Below are 20,700 nucleotides of genomic sequence, written 5' to 3'. Positions count from 1 at the left end.
CTACCAGTGTGGTTACTGTGCTTCCATCGACATGACGCAAACAACTATACACCAAGTCTCCTTCAAAAGCGCCTCGCGAAAGCTGTGAACTGTACCGCCCAGAAGAACAAGGACCATATGAAAAACCTGAAGTGGAGGAAGAAATTGTAAGAGTCACTGGAACCTAGACTTCTGGTGCCTGGTCTAATTATCAAAATATTACATGGAATTTAGAATTGGACAGACGCCCCAGGATCACTGAGAACATTTAAAAATGGAAAGTATAAACTTTATATTGCCCATGTTGGTGCTTGTATGATAGTATTGTAATTTATTAATAAGTTTATTAATGGTTTATTAATGACTTTGAGTCATTATTTCCATCTATATGACTCAAAGTCATTACTTCCATATAGATTAAATTCATTACATATAAGATAATTTCAAAATAAATGTTTTAATATTTTAGCCTGTTAAACTGAGTTTCAAGTCAAGAGACAGTACTTTCAAAAAGACTAAACTTTAACAAATAACAGATGAGTTTGCATTGTTGAATCACTTGTCCTATGATAAACTAAGGTCTCACACACAACAATGCCCAGTATCACCATAGTATGTAACCTCCAAATGGTTTGCACTGGATACACCAATTTTAGAAAATTGCCTTGAAAGAAACTGATGCAATTGGATGGAAGCTCCAGGCTATTCTGTTTGTCATGACAGAAACTGATCTATAACTAGAACTATAAAGTTTCAGATCAAAGCTCTAATTGATGCCATTTCCACTTGTTCAGAACAGCATTTATTCTACTCAATAGGGCTGCTAAGATAAAGTGACCTACATTTCCATATATTAAACTACTTAAAGAATCTTAACAGACATTTCTAAACACTGCTTATGGTGTTTGACCATCACACTAGCTATGTAAATGCAAAACTGTGGCAAAACTTATGAGGTCTTTTATCCCCCACATCTGAATATTGTTAGTTGCATGATCACAATTGCACTTGCTTTGATAAAACATTTGGGATTACATATTCATCTTTAGGAAAATTTTCGAGTCATGGAGCACAGAAACAGGCCTTTCAGTCCACCATGTGCGTACTAACCATCAAGTACCTACCTGTGTAATAAAAGTTACTAACACTTAGCCCATGTCCTTCTGTGCATAGACAATTCAAGGGCTTATCCAGATACTTCCTAAATGTTTAACTGCCTTCACCACCCACTCAGGCAATGTGTTCCAATTCCAACCACCTTCTGGGAGAAAAAAGTTCTTCCTCAGAGCTCCTCTGAACCTCTTATTCCCAAACCTCTCCCCTCGACTTTTTGATACCTTGGCTTTGTGGAAAAGTTTCCTATTATCTACCCTATTTATGCCCTTCATAATTTTGTATACCTCCATCAGGTCCTCCCTCACCCTCCTCCACTCTGAGGAGAACAAACTCAGCCCTTCTGTTCTCTCCCCATAACTGAAACACCCATCTCAGGCAACATCCTGGTGAATTTTCTCCGCACCCTCTCCAGTGCAATCATACCCTTCCTATATTGAGGAGACTAGAACTGAAGACAGTACTCCAATTGCAGCCTAACCAATGTCTATAAGGTTGCACCAGCAACTCCCTGCTCTTATGTTTTATATTTTGGTAATGAAAACAAGCGTCCTGTACACTTTCATCACCATCATATCTACCTGTGCTCCCACCTTCAGGGAATCTTGGACATGTACACTGAGGTCCCTCTATTTCTCAATCCCCGCCCTAAGGCTCAACTATGCATTGTGTATCTCCTGCATGTCATCTGCAAACGTCCTAATCATACCTTCTATGTTTACATGTAAGTTGTTAATGTATATCACGAGCATTAAGGATTCTGGCACTGATCCTTGTGGTACACTACTTTTCACAATTAGAAAAGCAACCCTCCACCATTACCCTCCGCCTCTTGTAACCAAGCCCATTTTGGATCAGATTTGCCAGCTTGCCTTGGATCCCATGGACTCCAAACTTTTGTACTAGCAATCTAGTTCCCTGAATTCATGTTGCAGGACCTCATCCCTCTTTTTACCTATGTCATTAGGACTAATGTGGACCCTCCCCTTTTGAATGCCTTGCAGCTGTTCTGTCGCATCCTTGACACTGGCACCAGCAGGCAGTCAAGGTATCAGTCACTTGTTGAATGTATCTATGCCCAGATGATGATTAGCATCTGGGAAGACACTGCTGCACCCAGGAGAAGATCCATGCAGTCACGGAATTCCATTCATTTCAGGCTCTGACTGACTCACCTCAGCTCCCTGCAATACTCTTTCTCACCCCCTTCTGACAGGTGGAGAGGTAGGTCCAACCCTTGCACCTCTCTGTAAGATACCTATTGGAGAAATAAAGACCACCTTTCAAGGAGCAGTCAATGCAGGGGCAACAGTATTATTGCTCAATGTGCAAAAGAGCAAAGGCAGTAAAATAAAGTCTATCCTGGCACCCTGAATCAAAAGTATGATGGGAATAAAGAGTAATAATTTAGTAAATTACAGTCCCTTGGCATTGAACCTTGTTGTCTGTTGTCTGTCATTATGGGCACCACAATGTGTGCCATCAGGGAATGTTTAATGGGAGATGAGGGGGGCACACATGGGGGAATCCAAAGGGGGCTTAAAATCACTCTGATGGATAAGCTGCACTCAAAAATCACTCAGGTCCATTAAACATTTCCTTATAGTGCGTGCCAGTGAAACAGGGTCTTTGAGAACTACAGTGTGCAACATGAGAAACTCTAATGCTCAGATCTACAGTCTTGGCTGTGGTTTTTATGGCACTTTCTCAAATATGCTTGTTATCCGCAGCCTGTTTAGCTTTACATTTTGGATCCCTCGTAAGATTTACTAAGATACAAGTGTTGCTGAAAAAAATAACTGGGAAAACATTACACGGGGGACGCAGGCTGAATAAAGTCTTTGTACTGTTGGCCTTTAGGCATTAGCACGAGAGCTGAAAAGCTGAATGTCTTAAGTGCCTTTGATTAAAATTTTACACTCTAATCTGACTCTTTCCTCCCCCAAAGGATGCAGAAATTGCCATCAGAATCAAAAACGATTTAAGTATCTTTTGGCAACCTGTGACTGAGGAGAGAATTAACACACTCTCTGCATCTGTACAAAAGGTAGGAAACTTAAAGTTAATAATCGGGGTGGAGGGGGTGGGATTTACTGTCTCAGATAACGTTTATCTTCATAAGCAGATATGACCTATTCCTCAGTTGAGATTGCCCGTAGCTCTCTCCTACCAACAGTGTGATAATTGAAGCCATGCACGTTAAGTACTGATATTATGCCATGGAGTCATAGAGCCATACAGCACAGAAACAGGCTCTTCAGCCCACTATATTAGTGCTGTCAAATACAAATCCCATTTACCAGCACTTGGTCTGTAGCCCACTAAGCCTTTTCAAGTGCTTGTCCAGATGCTTCTTATATGTTGTGAGAGTTTCTCCCTCCACCACTCCCCTAGGCAGTGCATTCCAGATTGCAGTCACCCTCTAGGTGAAAAAAAAACTACCTCAGATCCCTTCTAACTCTCTTACTCCTCACCTTAAACCAATGACCTCTAGCCTTAGACATCTTTACCATGGGGGAAAGATTCTTAGTGTCTACACTGACCTTGGACAAAGTCCCTCATAAGAGGCTGTTGGCTAAACCTGAGGCACATTGAACAGAGGCTAAGGATAATGGACAGGTACTCAAAATGGCAAGATGTCTCTGATGGGTCTGCATTGGGATCACAGACATTTGTTTTATTTGTAAATGATCTAGATATCGGGACAGAAAATCACACATCCAAGTTTACCAATGATACAAAGATAGACACCATTGTAAGCAGTGTAAATGGAAGTATTGCATTGCAAAAATATACCAATGGACTGAGCAAATAAGCCAACTTGTAGCAAATGGCTGTTAACGTGGGCAAAAGATAGAACAGAGTATGGAGATACAATAGACTGCAGGTGATGGAACCTGGAGCAAAAAATAAGCTGCTGGAGGAACTCAGTGGGTCAGGCAGCATCTGTGGAAGGAAATGGGCAGTCGATGTGTTGGGTCAAGATCCTTCATCTGGACAGAGTATAGGAGAGAGTATACTTTGTAATAGCATTTATCCAGTGAAGTGTTATTGTTTATTGCTAGCGGGAAATAGAATACAAAACTAGGGAGGTTACTTTGGTTAGGAGAGTTACTCTGGAGTATTGTGTATAGTATTATCTCCTTATTTAAGGAAAGACTTTAATATGTTGGAAGCATTTAAGAGAAGATTTACTAGACTAATACCTGGAATGGATGAGTTTTCTTAAGAAGAAAAGTTTGGGCAGGGGAGGCTTGTATCTGCTAGTATCTAGAAGAAGGAGAGGTGACAATTGAAATATATTAGCTTGGAAGTATCTAAGACATAGTGGATGTGAAGAGGATCTTTCCTCTTGTGGGAGAATCTAGAACTTGGAGTCACCCATTTAAACTAGAAATGAGGCACTTTTTTTTCTCTCAGGGCTGTGAGCCTTTGGAACTCTCTTCCTAAAAAGAGCAGTGGAAATATAGTCTTTGAATACGTTTAAGGCAGAGGGAGATGGATGCTTGATAAGCAAGGGGTGAAAGGTTACAGTGAGGAGATGGGAATGCAGAATTGAGATTACAATCAGATCAGCCATTATTTAATTAAATAGTGGAGAAAACTTGAGTGACTGAGTGACTTACTCCTGTTCTTAAATTGTATGTTTGTACACAAATATGTGGGGGTTCATGTAAGTATATCATTGTCCAGGACAGGTACGAATATAATCAGAAAGGCTAATCGAATGCTGGCCTTTAATGCAAGGGAAGCAAGGCTATGCTACAATTATACAAAGTCTTGGTTGGACCCCAACTCAGGTATTATGTTGCATCTGAGTATCACTGGTTAGATCTGTGTGATCCCTCCAAAGCCAGGGATGTATCAGCTTTAAGAGGAGTGCAATGTTGAATTAGAAAAGAGATATGTGAACTCCAAGGGTTAAATTACAAAGGGAGAATTCAGGAACTAGAATATACTTTAGAATATTAACCACTCAGGGCATGTCCCGAAGGTTTAAATTAAGCGAGGCTGGGAATATATGAAATGGCTATTGCCAATTCTATTATTGCTCCTGTGACCTGAGCCATATATATTTGCAATATTTAATGGATAGCCCAACAAATGTGAATACTTATGAATTTGCACAGGCATCAACACATTTAAATGAATACTTATGTCCTTTAAACAGCAGAGGATTAAAAGGCAAGGATTGGGTAAAGATTACTCAGCTCACTTGCTTTCTGAATCAGAATGACTTTACCCAACAAGGAAAGGTTTGACAAGCATTTAACAGAAAGACCTCAGAATCAGTAATCATAATGGAATTAAGTCCAATAAAACAAAACAGAAAGGGAATACAAAGATAAATTATTATAAAAAATACTTGATGGGACAAAAAGAAAACAAGACCAGATAAATTCAAAAGAATAAATAGCAAAAAAATTGAAATACTTAACAAATGCTACAGTATGTATCAAGTGTTGAGTTTGTGCTCTTTTATTTTGTTTGATGCCAAATGGGTACAGACACTATTACAAGAATATAACAGCAGGGATAAGAATAATGGGCAGTGAGCAATGAACAGAACTGGACTTGTAAAGAAGCATAGTATTCAATGAAAGACACAAAAACAGTCAGATATGGTGAACAGGAGATGGCTCGAACAGATAGATAAACTAGATTTAAAGAAGAGGAAAAGGCAGACAGAATATGTACACTATAACATTTCAAATGATGATACTTTAATACTTTAAAAGAGCAAAGAAACTCAGGGGAGCAGGCACTAATGTTTAATAGTGGGAAGCTGAGAAAATACCTCCTAGGCTTTATAATTGAGCATACAGGTAACACCAAACCCTATCGATCAATGGTTGGCTTTGGTTAATTGAGGAAGCTGGATGGAGAACAGAAGGGCAAGGCGTGAAAGTAAAGAGGATTATTTCTCAAAATAACGTAAGTAGAGAAGAGTGTAGGAAAATACACAAGGGCTAAAGAAAATTTGAGGGAAACCAACTGAAGGATTTGGGCCAAATAAAGGGACTGTTCCTGAAGTATAGAACCACAGATTGAACAGTTGGTCAGGACAAATCCAAAATCCAGATACAGGGGGATTGGGCAACTGGTGAGGAAAGGGTGAATGAGAACATTTGGGACTGTTTAAAGAACCTGCTGTAAGCAAGTGAAAGAAGGGCAGAGTTAGTGCAAGGTTATAAAGGTGATTGGATATGCAGTGCCAAAGGACAGGATGGATATTAAGTCAGTTCTTCAACTGTTCCCAGTGGACAAGCTCGACAGCACAGGAAGAGGTAATGATACAGAAAGGAGCTGATGTCTCAAAGAAACTAACCAGTGAAATGTGGAAGAAATTAAAAGAACAAAACCCTAGGTGAACTTCATGTAAGGACAAGCAGCAAAATTGGTCATAAACTGGTTATGATCTTTGAGGAGTCTTTGGAGATAGGGCTAGTGCCTGAGGATTGGAAAGTATCTATCAATGCCAATCTGTTACAATGGGTGGGAATTACTTTGTTCCACAAAGTGTAACACCTCTTGTGGGTGATGAACTAAAAGGGGAAGCAACAGATTACCTGGTTCATTCAATTTATTCTAATAATCCCAATCACTTACTCTAAGTATTGAATTAAATAGCAGAGTCCCAGAGTACAGCAGCTGAAATTCTCTAAGACCTGATCTGTAGATACACCTGTAATTGAATGGTACAACTCCAGTTCAGAGTGAAGCAAGTGGAGTCAATCCCAAAGGAATAGTATTGAATTGTTAACATAGTTCCCAGGGCACCGATGCTCAATACAAGAGGGCATTGGCTTTAAAGTAATGGGTGGGAAGTTCAAGGGAGATATCAGAGGAAGGTTTTTTACCCAGAGAGTGGTTGGGGCATGGAATGCACTGCCTGGGGTGGTGGTGGAGGCAGGTACATTGGTCAAATTCAAGAGATTACTAGATAAGCATATGGAGGAATTTAAAAAAGAGGGATATGTGGGAGGAAACGGCTAGATAGTCTTAGGCGAGGTTTAAAGGTCGGCACAACATTGTGGGCCAAAGGGCCTGTAGTGTGCTGTACTGTTCTATGTTCTATGTTCTAGTTAGTGCATGGCACCTCCTATATAAGAGGGATCTGGAAATGGCAAACAGGTGCTACCACAGCAAATATCGCTTAGGAATTGGAGAAGCCTTTCCCAGGTGGGTGGAGATTCCATATTCCAGGGTGCAGGAGTATGTGCTGAGGGACACACTGAAACTCAGTGCTGTCACTGCAAAGGCTCTATGGGGAAGGATCAGAGTCTAAGGTCACTGGGGGGCTGGGTCCTGTGTATCAAACACTTTATAGATGTATTGTTTCAGGAGAAAATGCAAGCAGTGTTGATGCATTGTAAGAGAATGTATTGATTTGATGGCCCTAAAGAAAGATTATATTGTATTTCCTGTATAGGTCACCCCCAGGTTATGAATGCCCAACCTACGGACACCCATACATACAAATGAGCTCCCGTAATACTATTAAATTCAAAAGTCAAAAGTACGTACATACATTCGTTCCTACAAATGGCAGAACTAATTTCCTCTCTCTCTCTCGCCCTCTCTCTTTGATGCCATACATTACAATACTGTGAGGTCTGCTTACCATATTGAGTGACTTTTGTGTATTTTCTGACTTATGGATAAAATTGACTTATGGATGTCTGTAAAAACAGAAGCTGTTAATTACCCAGGGACAGCTAATAAATATCTTTTAAATAATAAATATCTTTTAAATTAAAAAAATATTTATTTTAATTACCAGAGAAAATAATGCTTTGAAATAAAGCCGAGAGCTGCCTTCAGGTAAGAATCCTGTGAACTTCCTGCATATCTCCAGCCACCCCTCATGTAACAGATGACGGGTGGATTTCAGGAGGGCGAGGGGATGTCTGCTCACTCCACCAACAAGAATTTGTAAAGCTGGAGACATGGGATGGAATCCGATCAAGGACTGGACATTGCTCTGATTTCCACTCTCCAGTCTTTTCCCTTTCCCACTCCTAGTACTGCCATACAGTAACTAAAGAACTGGTCAGGCTAGTGACAGTGAAAGCCCTACACACTTGATTGTCTGCAAAATGCCCGGTCCTGAATCCAAAAGACAGCATCTCCAACAGTCCAGTATTCCTGGAGCATGAGCCCACAACTTTATAACTTAAGGTATGAGAATTACCTTTGAGCCACAGATGGTACAGGTCATCTTATTTTAGGCTAATTCCAACTTCACTTCACTACTGTACCTCCAGGTCACTTTTGTGTATGAAAATTAAAATGCTATAGATGTTGGAAATCTGAAAGAAACACAGAAAATGCTGGAAACACTCAACAAGTCAGGCAGCATCCATGGAGAGGGAGAAGCAGAGTTAACACCTCGGGTCAAAGACCCGTTCTAAGAACTGGGATAGGGAGAAAACAAGTTGGCTGAAAGTTGCAGAGAAGATGGGGAGTGGTGGTTGGGGCAAGGGGAATACCTGTGATAGGGTGAGGTTAGGGTTGCCATGGGGATCAGTTGTAGAGGTCATCTGGTCAAATGGGTTAACGAGGGCAGTTAGAGAGTGAGAAAATGAAGAAGAGCTATGAAATGAGGGCAGCTAAAGGGTGAATGCAAAGAAAGGAATTTAACAAGTCGCAAAATGGAAGGTGGTAGGACATGTCCAGTGTGTCCCGCTATACTAATAGAGAGAGAAAAACTGAGCCAATGTTACGGATGGATGACTTGCAGCAGAAATGGAGAGTTCTCTTTGGACAGAAAAAGTGAGTTACCTGAAGTTGGAGAAGTCACTATTGAGTCTAGATGGCAGCAACATGTCCAGACGAAAGATGATGAGCAGTTCCTCAACTTTGCATTGGGGGCTCTAATTCAATGAGGCCAAAGACCGATAGGTCAAAGTGGGAGTGGGACGGGGAATTACAGTGTCAGGCAGCAGGAAGCTCAGGATCGCCCCAGCACAGCCTGAGTGCAAGTGTTCCACAAGGCGATCACTCAGTCTGTGTTTGGTTTCTCCAATGTAGAGGAGACCACATTGTGAACAGCGAATGCAGTGCACCAGACTGGGAGTTCTACAACTTATCCCCATGGCAACCCTGGCCTCACCTTATTCCCTTTGTTCTATCCTCCTACCCACCCCTGACCTCCTCTGCAACTTTAAACTAACTTATCTTCTGTTTCTCACTTCTGACGAAATGTCTCTGACCTGAAACATTAACCCTGTTCCTCCCTCCACAGATACTGCTTGACCTGCTGAGTATTTCCAGCCTTTTCTGTTTTTATTTCACTTCCGTACTTCTTCACCAGCCACAGACTTGGCAAAGGTATGGGAAACGGATATAGACTATATTAAGTACAATGGGGTCAAATGTAACCAGACCCCTAGGGAACAAGGTCATGATCTGGTCAGTGGAGTTGAAACCATCATTGCTCTGTTACCTTGTTTATGGGAGTGAAGAATTATTTGTCTTGGGTGATTATGCTTCAGGAACAGATGCTCATGCACGGATACTCTGGCATAAAACAGAAAGTGCACAGAAAGGTCATCAACCTGAATTGTTAACTCTTTCTCACTCTCTCTCCACAGGTGCTGCTTGACCTGACGTGTAGCATTTTCTGTTTTCCAGCTGTTCATTTTCTTAGTGGAGGGGCAGAGGAAAGGATATGAAAGAGAGACCACAGGGAATTCATTTCTAATTATACCCACACTTTTTAAAGATGTTGCAGTGCTCTGGAGATGTCTGCTTGTTTAAGTGGAGTTAAAAGATCCCAATGCTCTTTTGAATGAAGGTTTATCTGCTCTCTTAATGAACCTGAAAGTGAAGCATTGAAAATAAGGTTGTGAGTTGTCAACTTGTGTGTTACCTAAACTACGGGCGCTGGGCCTTGGTCTTTACTCTTGTCTTTCTTTCATTTAGCTAAACCACTAGTATCTTTGGGAGTTTATAGATTATAAATATTAAATTTTAAATGTAAGTGTCTGATGCTAGTTTTGAATTAGAGTCACTTTCTTTTCTTGAGACGGTAACTGGTCATTAAACAGTCTCTCTGTGCAGAATACATAGCCCTGTTACCACATTCGGTCCTGCTTTGATCACAAATACCTTTGGCAACGTTTTGTTATTTATGAAATAGTGAGCTGGCCATGTGTATGCAACATAGTTTTGATCTCTTGCCCACTTTCTCTCTCACATATACCCGTGCACATTGTTTAATGGAAGTCTGTTTCTTATAACTTCCAGTGCTATTAACCATTTCACAACTATTGCCGCTCTTTGTGTAGGCTATGTTCTTCCCTCATCCAACACTTGTACGTTCCAGGTACGTTGTGTCAGCTCTCAGTTAAAGCATCAGGCAGCAGATTTAAAAGTGTGGGATTCTTTCAGATCTGAAGTCCTGAATTTCCGCTTCAACTGATTTTTCGAAGAGTCAGCAGTCCCATGTGGCAAAAAGTCTTTGCCAAGTATTTGGTCAGGGGAAATGAATAATGCTGGTGGATATATGACTTCACTCCACCCTGTGTGCCCACAAGCACACACTTCGGTAGATGCACCCATACCATGTGAACACATGCATACTTCCCTTGACTTATAAACAATGGCATCCTATATGCACATGTGCAACTTCAAATATACGCACACATGCAAACATCCATTGACATGCAAACAGATAGACCCAAATGCAGACACAAAACATAGACACAAATACATGCACAGACACGCAGATACACACACATATACAAATACACACATATATCTCATGCACACATATTTCTCACCACACATCTCACACACATGCACGCACATACTTCACACACCGACACATACATACAGATGAATGAACACACACACACACACACACACACACACACACACACACACACACACACACACACACACACACACACACACACACACACACACACAATCTTTTGCAAGTACACCCATGGGCACCCACACATAAATGCAGACTGACTTAAACATACACAGGTTGACAGTGAGGAGGGAGGTGTTAGAATTCAGGAAGACAACTGGTTGTTGGACAGAAGCATGACAAATGGAATTTGTTCTGGAGAAGTGTGAGATGATGCATTTGGGGAGGTGAAACAGTGCGAGGAGCATGTGATAAATGGGAGGATACTGAGGGGTGTGAGGAACAGAAAGAACTTGAAGTTTATGCACACAGATCAATAAAGAAGAACCGTCAATAAGGTGGGTAAAAAAGCATATAGGATGCCATTGTTTATAAGTCAAGGGAAGTAATGTAACAGCAAGGAAATTATGCTAGAATTGTACAGAAGAGGATTTAGATCACAGGTGGAGGATTGTGTGCAGCTTGAGTCACCACATTACCAGAATATGTGCTTGAACTGGAGAGGAAGAAGAGGAAAGTTACCAAGATGTTGCCACAAGGAATTTAGCTACAAGGAAAGGGTGGATAATCCAGGACTGTTTTCTTTGGAACAGAGCAGGCTGAGGAGAGATTTAATTGAGGTGAATAAACTTATGAGTGGGCTGGATTGAGTAAACAGGAAGGAGAGGTCAAAAACAGGGAGCATAGATTTATAGAACTAGTTGGATCAGAGGGGAGAACAAGGGAAAACAAAATATCCAGAAGATGGTAGGGACCCGGAACTCAGTGGTTGAAAGGATGGTGGAAGCAGAAACCCTCATCACAATTAAACAGCACCTGGGTGTACACTTGAAGAGTGTGGCAAGTAGAACCAGTCAGTGGGATTAGGTTGGCGAGGTCTACTCTGACTGCACGGAGAAGATGACCTCCCGCTGCATTGTAGTTTTTTGATGACTTTTCAACCCCACCCCTACATGAACACAAATACACACATCCACACCACACTGCTGAACAAACACTGCCACTATCCAAAGTATGGGATCCAAAATCCCAAAGCTTTCAAACAAAGGAAACGCACGACCTGATGGGAACTGAATCTCCTGTCCACACACATGAACTCCATACAAAAATACAGGATCCAAAATTCCAGGGCAATGAAAGCAGAGAAATGGAAGGAAAATGTTACAGGGTTGCATCCTTCCTTGGAACTGTTTTGATGGAAAGAAAAGGAAGCATGAGAAGCATGTGTCATTGGCACCGCAGTGACATCGTGTGCAAGTGAGGCGATGATGCATCTTTGTGTGTTTTACATCATCATGTGTGTTAAGTAAACAGTTGGCCAAAGTTTGTTTTTCCCAGGAACATGTTGTCCTTTTCCAGCTGGTGAAAGCACTGGAAAGAAATGAAGTCAGGTGGACATCACCCCCTGTTTCTGGAAAAAGTGTCGACTAACAAACGAAAGAGCTACAGAGCTTTAGGTTTCTGCTCGCCCTGGACAAGTGCACTCTGCCGTGTGTGACTCTATCCAAAGATGGTTCCCTTCCCTCCACTTCCACCCTCAAGCCCAGCCCACATACGTTACTGCAAGCTTTGGCTAGTGCCTGTGGACATCGGTAACACTTGGGACAATTAGCCATTGTTCATCTGTAAAATTAGGCAGTGAATGACGATTGGCTGTTTAATCATGTGGGGCATCATATCCAACCACAACTTGATCCCTACAGCCCTTGCAGGCACATGTCCCAGGGAGAGTGGAACAGAATCACAGACACCAAAGGCTGGCCAACATACTTACTTCACAATGATTCCCAGCTTGAATTCCTACTCCAGGCTTGTATTCCTGTTGGGGTGATTTAATTGATGTGTTTAGGACGATTAAAGGATTTGATTAGCCGGATAAAGAGAAACTATTTCCTCTTGTGGAAGAATCCAGACCAAATGGGTATGAAGTTAAAATTAGTGCTCGGCTATTCAGGGGTAAGTCAGGAAACATTCCTTCATGAAAAGGACAGTGCAGCCCTGTAGCTCTCTCCCTGTAACACCGCTGAGGCTGCAGAGGGGTGCCATTAATTGGAAATCTATATATTTGTTGGGCAAAGGTATTGAATATTATGGAACCAAGGAGTTAAAGTACAGATTAGTATGATCTAATTTCTCACATGACATGAAAGGAGGCCATTCAACCCACTGAGTGTATACTGGCTCTCAGAATGATCCCATCAATCCCATTCCCCCAATTGTTTTCCTTTAGCCTATTTTCTCTCACATATCAACTCCCCACATATTCAAGGTCATTTTTACAGTAGCCAATTAACTTACCAACTTTGGGATGTTGGAAGAAACCAGAGCATCCAAGGGGAACCCACTGGGTCAAAGGGAGAATGTGCAAACACCACACAGACAGCATCGGAAGGTTAGAATCAAACCTGGGTGACTGAAGCTGTGAGGAGCTGCTCTACCTTCTGCACCACTGAGTCTCCTTGTGTTTATTTGAAGTGTGGGATTGACTCAGAAGGCTGATTGAGGCAGTGTTCCTGTGTTATGTTAGTTGATCCAGCTGAGGCAGTTAACAAGTGTTCTCAATGTCTCTGAAGTAGGACAGGATAAGTCAAATACACAAACATAAATATCCTGAAAAATAGCAAGGGTGCAACATACACTCTAACTTGTAGCTGTGACTAATAACACACTCTTGGTTGTTGATTTGTTAACACATCAAACCTGATCCCCCTGAAATGCAAGTAATGTAACACTCGCCCAACTACATTCAACAGGGAAAAGTTTCTTCACGTTTGTTTGTTTATGAATTTAAAACTCTAAAGAATAATCAAGACTGCATTTTGCACAATGCCCGCTGAGAGATTGATGATTCAGTATCATCCATCCCTGACTGGATTCCTCATTAACACTGCTCAAAATTTGCCAAGTTTAAATAGTGATGAAAAAAGAAAACAAAGAGAAAAAAAAGATGCTTACATCCCAAGCTCCAGAGAAGAATTATAAGTTTTCAAAGAGCTGTACATCTGCGATCAAAAGGCAGAGCTATTTTTGATATTCCCTCCCAGTGCGTTTGGCAGTGCCTGAGATTTACTCAGATACAAGGTTTCAGCACACACGCAATGCAGCTGAAGTCATCCAGCAGAAGACTTTGAAATGCAGCAGGCAGCTGAATGGATTTAGCCATATATTTAGGGCTAAGCCAATTACCTCCTACATGGTATGGGCTTGTACTGTACTCGAACCTCATGATCTGAAGTTATGTTTTTTTTTTTGCTTTTAGTTAATTGAGCCGCACTTCCTCAGTTTGTGCTACATTATGGTTTCTCTGTGTTCAGGCGGCAGAGCTCACTGCCACAATCAGGGGCTTGATTGGACCAAGCGAATGGGTCAGTGCACTCGTTAGGCAGTGCATACAAGTCCTCGACAATAAATTAGCTATTTCATCTCCAGGACATGGTTGTAATGTTTCCAAGACATAATTGCAAGCTCACTTCCAGTTGGTATTCAGCTTTATCATCATTTACCATGTTCTGTATATTTTTTAAAAAATTCTGTGTGCTGTTTCAGTTAACAAGAGTTAAGCAGCATGGAAATACGCCGTCAGTCCACCAAATTTGTGCTGACCATTAAGCACCCATTTACACTAATCCCATTTTATTCTCCCCACATTCTCATCAACTTCCCCCCAGATTCCATCCCTCATTCACACACTAGGGGCAACCTACAGTAGCCGATTAAGCTACCAACCCACGTGTCCTTGGGATGCAGGAGGAAACAGGGACACCCAGGGGAAACCCACATGGTCACGTGCAAACTCCAAACAGATAGCACCCGTGGTCAGGATCGAACCTGGGTCACTGGAACAGTGAGGCAGTGGCTCTACCAGCTGTGCCACTGTGCTGCCCTTTCTGGGCATCTCATGGGAATTCAGAGATGTATTACAACCAGTAAAATCCTGCAAGTTTGTTGCCCCCTGGTGACTGACGATATGTGGGGTGTAATGCAGGATGGTGTCCGACAGATCGGCATTCTGTTGAGCCAAGGGGTGGCTATTGAGGTGGAAGGACTTTCTGCTCAGATGGGCTCCGTGAGACCACAGGAAATGCAATGAGCAAACCAGTGGTGTGTTTGATGATTTGACTGAAGGAGCCCTGCAAAGCTCAGCGGACGTTCCTGGTGGTTCGCTGCCCAACCTCTTCATCATCGGGGTCTGGCTCTCTGCAGCAGTCATCCAGCAAGAACATAGAGAGAAGGGGAGTGAAAGAGGAGGAAAGGAGGAATCATTGTAGACAGGCCTCTTCAGGTCTACCTGCCTGCGGACAGCTCATCAGCTGCCAATATCACCAGACACACCCGAATTCCTCATTCACTGCCCCAGACCTAACCCACCCCCTGTTACTGACCATCCCTAGACCTCAAGGTGAAAATAAAATGCACCACAAAATAGTCGCTGCAAACCAAATCTCTAAATCAATCAGCCTTATTCATCCCCGTTGCTCCTCTCTTCCTCACAACTCTCTCACAATATAGTCTCACAACATTTAAGAAGCAAGTAGACAATCACTTGAATCACCAAGGCATAGAAGGCTATAAATCCAATTCAAGTAAACAGGATGAGTGTAGATGTGTACAGTGGCTGGCTAGGATGTGATGGTCAAAGACCCTGTTTCTGTGCTGTACTGCTCCATGACTTCTTCTCTCCTACCGTCAGGTTGCAGTGGTGCTGGTGAAAGGCTGCTGGCTTGAACGCTGAACTCCTTGGAGTATGGCCTGGAGGAGCTCTGGGTTACAATGCCTGGCTTTGGACTGCACCTTCTCAGTGGTCTGGCCTGACAGCAATGGGGAAGGTCAACATGTTCATGCACCCCAAAGCCACAAGCCGACAGCAGATTCAGTCCAGTTTGCCCAACGGCTGTAATAGGATGTTGGCACTTTTGAACACTGGTTTTCACATCCCCAGTGATGCAGTGGTGCAGCTAGTGGAGCCCCTGCCTCACAGTGCCAGAGACCCGGGTTCGATCCTGACCTCGAGCACTGTTTGTGTGGAGTTTTCACATTCTCCCTGTGACTGTGTGGGTTTCCTCCAGCTGCTCTGGTTTCCTCCCACATCTCAAAGACGTAGGGGCCGGTAGGTTAATTGGCCACTGCAACTTGCCCCCAGTGTGTAGGTGAGTGGGGGGGGAGTTGAGGGAAATATGGAATTAGTGTAGAATTAATGTCGATGGATAGCACGGACACATTGGGCCGAATGGGCTGTTTCCTGCTGTATATCTCTATAACTGTGATATAATGCAAACAGTCTAAGCTGGCATTGTACTTTTGTTAAAGCTACTGTGAAGGCTAAGTCACGGGCCATCAGACACTGCACTCTCATTGGGTCTTCAAGTGGACCAATGGAGTCGCCCTCATTTCTGTGCCCGAAAGGTTGGGCTCCAACCTCCACGCAAAGCCCTATGTAAGATTGGAACAGCCCTTCTCCAAGGTCCTGCACTCGGCAATGCCTGAGGTTAGAGGCGCTATTGCTGGGACCTTGACTAAGCATGGCTGCCCTTCTGACATCATTTAACTTCTCACGGCTCTGTGTTGCTGCTCTCGGGGTATCAGCTTCTGCCATTGAACTCCACAGGTGTCTGCTTCTGTTGCCTTTGAGCGGAGGATCTGGAGGAACCCCAGGCTCCCTGCAACCACAGGACATCACCCCTCCTTTCCAACTCCATTGCCCCATGGGCAGCAGCAGAGGACTTTGTTGCCTGGTCTCTTGCAGGGTCAGCCATAGTTCTTTGTTGCATGACACTTTCCGATTGATCTGAAGGCCAAGGGACATGCGCAGAGTGGGACTGATAGCAGTGCTCAACTGGGAACCAGCATAGGCTTCTTCTCTTCTGCCTCGTCCACATCCTCTTCCTGTTCTGCCATGCTCATTGGTGGGGACAGCTGAGCCAAAGGGATTAGACTCATCGAGTCATACAGCACAGGCCCTTCAGCCCGCCATGTCCATGCCTTCCCACCCTGGCTTGTTTCCATGCTCTAATTACTCTGTGAAACATGATGAAGAGGAAACACAAGAGACTGCAGATGCTGAAACCTGGAGCAACAAACAAGACGTGGGAGGAACTCAGCGGGTCAGGCAGCATCTGTGGAGGGAAATCAACAGTTGGCTTTTCGAGTTGAGACCCTTCATCTGGACTGAAAGGTAGAGGTGGAGCATGAGCTGGCAATGATAGGTGGATCCAGTTGATCCCTTTCCTAGCCTTTTTTCCTCTCTTTCCTTACCTTTTATCCATCCCCTGGTGGATCTGCTCTCCGTTCCTCCCCCACACCTGCCTATCACTATCTCTTACCTACATCTACCTATCACCACCTTGTGCCCACCCCACCACCCCTCTTTTGTCCACCTATCACTGCTCTGCTTTTCCCTCCTACATATTGGGCTTTCCCTTTTCCTATCTTCAGTCCTGAAGAAGGGTCCTGACCCGAAATGTTGACCACCTGCTTTTTCCTACGGATGCTGCCTGGCCTGCTGAGCTCCTCCGGCATCATCGTGTTTTTCATCTAGATTCCAGCATCTGCAGTCCTTTGTTACTCTAGTTTGATAGCAGGGCTGACTGGTATGATAAGAATTTAGAATCAATAGAAGCTTTGCCCGTGGACAATGTCTCCCAAGTAGTGATGGTGCAGGAGTGGGAAGCATGCCTATTCTGGAGTTGTATTAGCAGTGTGTGGACAGACAGGGTGACACCATATGAGGGCAGTCCCATCGAATCTAAGGAGAGATATTATGAGAGAACGGCTTCATCCACCAGAGACGTCAAGGAGGAATGGTGGGCCACAATCACAGTTATGAAAGTCTTCGTTCCATATCCTTAATCTTCTCTTCCTTGAAACATGAATGGTAAGGAATGGTAAGGATAATATCAATAGTAGTAATGGATATATATGATACATAGTGCATAAGAGGTAGTCTGCAGTGCATTAAAAAGGCAGGGATACATCAAGGGCTCAGTTAAAATTGTAAACCACAAGAGCAAAGTCTGGATAGTTCATAAAATCATCTGAACCGCAATATGTGTTGTAACTCAATGCTGACTCTGTGGTATTTTGAGTAGTACATAGCATGCAGGATTATTAGACCACACAATCAGATAGGCATTGACAATAGGATTTATTTCTATATGTAATATCACAGCATCTGTAAATTTTGCATTGACAGATCAACAATAATTGTACGAGGCTGGAAGTCCGTAATTCGTTGTGGTGTTGTGCCAGGTTTAGAGTAGGATGTAATCAGGGGAGAAGGCATTTGGATTTGGCTGTGTGCTTCAGATGGCTGAGGACGGCAGTAAACAGGAACCACAGCCATATCATTACCCTAGTTCTTCTGAAAAATACTCTGCAAAACTTTTTCCTTCCTATTTGTAACACATTTTGGTTGAATACAAATAAACAGCAAATGAAATGAATCATATTTGGTGTTAGAAATCAAATCCAGATTCACAACATCTTTAAGCAGTAGAGAAAGAAATAAACAATATTATTGGATTTTCTTTCTCTGCGTCCTGTGACCTCGTTGTTGCTCCGTTCTTACTTCAGCCCTACTTTACTAAATAGAGTTTGACAACTTTATATTCTGTCTCTCTTGAAGTCCACCACTGATAATTAATAATGGCTCGGCAAACATAGTGAACTGCACTCTCAGATAGAATAAAGTTCCTTCAAACTGCCAACTAATTTCTATCCTGCTCCTCCATTGTCCTATCCCTTACCTGGAAACTGCCTGGTTAATTGATTACCAATGTAACCATAAACATCAGCTGACAGACCTGAGCCTGGTCATGTAATCACTTCAGCAAAGAAATAAACTTCAGTGAGCCCCTATACTTTATCCTCCAAAGCATCCCAGGATATCCTAATTCCTGGCATGGCTGCATAACCAGCAGGGTAGCTTGTGCGGACCCAGGAGCTCGGTGCTCGGTAAAAGTTAGTAGATGTAGCTTGTTGGTGAGAAAGAGTTGCAACCTGTCCAGTGGTCTGTCTATTATCATGCTTCATGTAGGTACATTCCCAGTTCCAGATCCTCCCATCCCTAACCTCCACTTTCAATAGCATAACATTCCGAAGGTCTTAAGCCTGTGGGGGGGGGGGGGGTGGTGGGGAGGAGGGGGGTATAGGTGGGGAGTGTGGAGAGTTGTCCTGCACCATGTGGTAACTCTGATGGAGGCCCCTTTAAAATTGAACACAACTGAAGACTGTCATGGCATGGCCATTCTGATCCTCCCTCCGGAGTCTCTGCTAACCCAAGGAAGTTCAGAGTGGAGTTAATCAAAGACCCACTGTACTTATCCCATGTCAGGCTCTTCGGGAGAGGAGGCAGTGCGGAGATAATTATGCATCTGTGTTATGTGGAAGTGATGCCAGATATGTGCTGAACCCGATGCATGTAATCACCTTGGTTTTCACTCAGGTGATTATAACTAGAGCACCTCCACCAATTGATTCTCTTCCCACCTTGGGAGGATCCACCCATGGTCCCATTTGTTCCCTCACCAACAGGCTGCCCCTTGGAGATATGGTTTCAGACTCAGTTTTACCTGAAGACCTTTCCACCATTGGCTCAGCCTCCTCCACTGCCTCTCAGCTTTCCCATATTTTGTCCAACACCCGGGCTTGGGATAAGCTGTAATTTCATGGAACTGAATTTGGGCAAGTCACATCCGTTGCCTTCAGCTTTGACACAAACTTTGACCCCTTGCTGGCCTCCCTCACTCCCTCCATGCCAAGAGTTATCAGTTTGAGTTACCTGGCTCCATTTTCTGGAATACCCTGTACAAACCTGTCACTGCCTTCTGCTCTTTCACCCTCCTTATGACCTATGTTCACCCCATTGTTTCCATGGCCACCATTATTATTTTGCAATGCTGTGAAGAGTCTTTGGATATTCTTCTGTATTTTAACATTATAAACATGTTCCTATTCTACCGAGTAAATTTTGATGTAATTCACAAATTTTGCAACCATAGTAGAATCCAACAAAAGCCAAACACTAAGCAAGACCAGGAAAGGGGTCGTGCAGAGAATATGGTAACTAATTGGGGTCTCAGTGAGAACAAGGTGATGGTTTGGGAATGATGGGGGTTTGCAGACCTGAAAAGTTGCAAATCTGAAAAGTCTCTCCACAGGAGCTGCCTGGTTTCCTGAGTGTTTCCAGCATTTTCTATTTTAGTTTCGTAATGTGGGATATTTGCAGAGCCCGAGAGAAAATCAGGCTCAGATCCCCAAGCAACCAATGACAGGAAGCAAAACCAAATTCCTGCAACATCTTTAATTCAATTGAGTTTTTGATACAAGCACACACTCCGAGCTTTTGGCATGTCCTTCAATTAAAATGGACGGTATATTTTCAACAGACAACTGAGTAAGGTGATAACCATGCTGGCTTCCAACTCAGATACAGCTATCATTAGAAAGATACCTCATTAATTATTATTAATTATAGAAAGCAACTAACTGGCCAGCTCTTCTCTTGTAACAATACATAACACTTCAATGAATGTGCCATCAGAAAAGTGGGCAGAATACTGTTGCGGCAAAATTTATAAAATACTTTAGTTAATCCCCACCCCACTGCCCCACAAACCTCCCACCCCCCCACCATGCTTCTTCTCTTCTTCCCTTTCCTAACCTTTTTTCCCTCTCTCTTCCTACCTTTGACCCATCCCCTGGTGGATCTGCTCTCCTCCGCACCTGCC

General features: G+C 43.0%; 1 protein-coding gene across 2 annotated transcripts in view; it reads left to right on the top strand.

Annotated features, from left to right (window-relative positions):
- The window catches only part of asb1 (ankyrin repeat and SOCS box containing 1), a 41,720-nt gene extending 31,782 nt beyond the window's left edge, over positions 1-9,938 (top strand). Inside the window, exons 4-5 of one of the 2 annotated variants that reach the window (XM_052019855.1) lie at positions 3,041-3,139; positions 9,690-9,938. In XM_052019855.1, the coding sequence (XP_051875815.1) occupies positions 3,041-3,102 (62 nt within the window). In that variant the 3' untranslated portion in view covers positions 3,103-3,139; positions 9,690-9,938. Of the gene's footprint in view, positions 1-3,040; positions 3,140-7,525; positions 7,543-9,689 lie in introns of those variants that run through there. The other variant, XM_052019864.1, reaches the window with a different exon arrangement.
- The last annotated feature ends 10,762 nt before the right edge of the window (positions 9,939-20,700 follow it).

Source organism: Pristis pectinata, chromosome 1 (assembly GCF_009764475.1).
Source record: "Pristis pectinata isolate sPriPec2 chromosome 1, sPriPec2.1.pri, whole genome shotgun sequence".
NCBI lineage: Eukaryota > Metazoa > Chordata > Chondrichthyes > Rhinopristiformes > Pristidae > Pristis > Pristis pectinata.
This window is presented reverse-complemented; position numbering and strand designations above follow the sequence as displayed.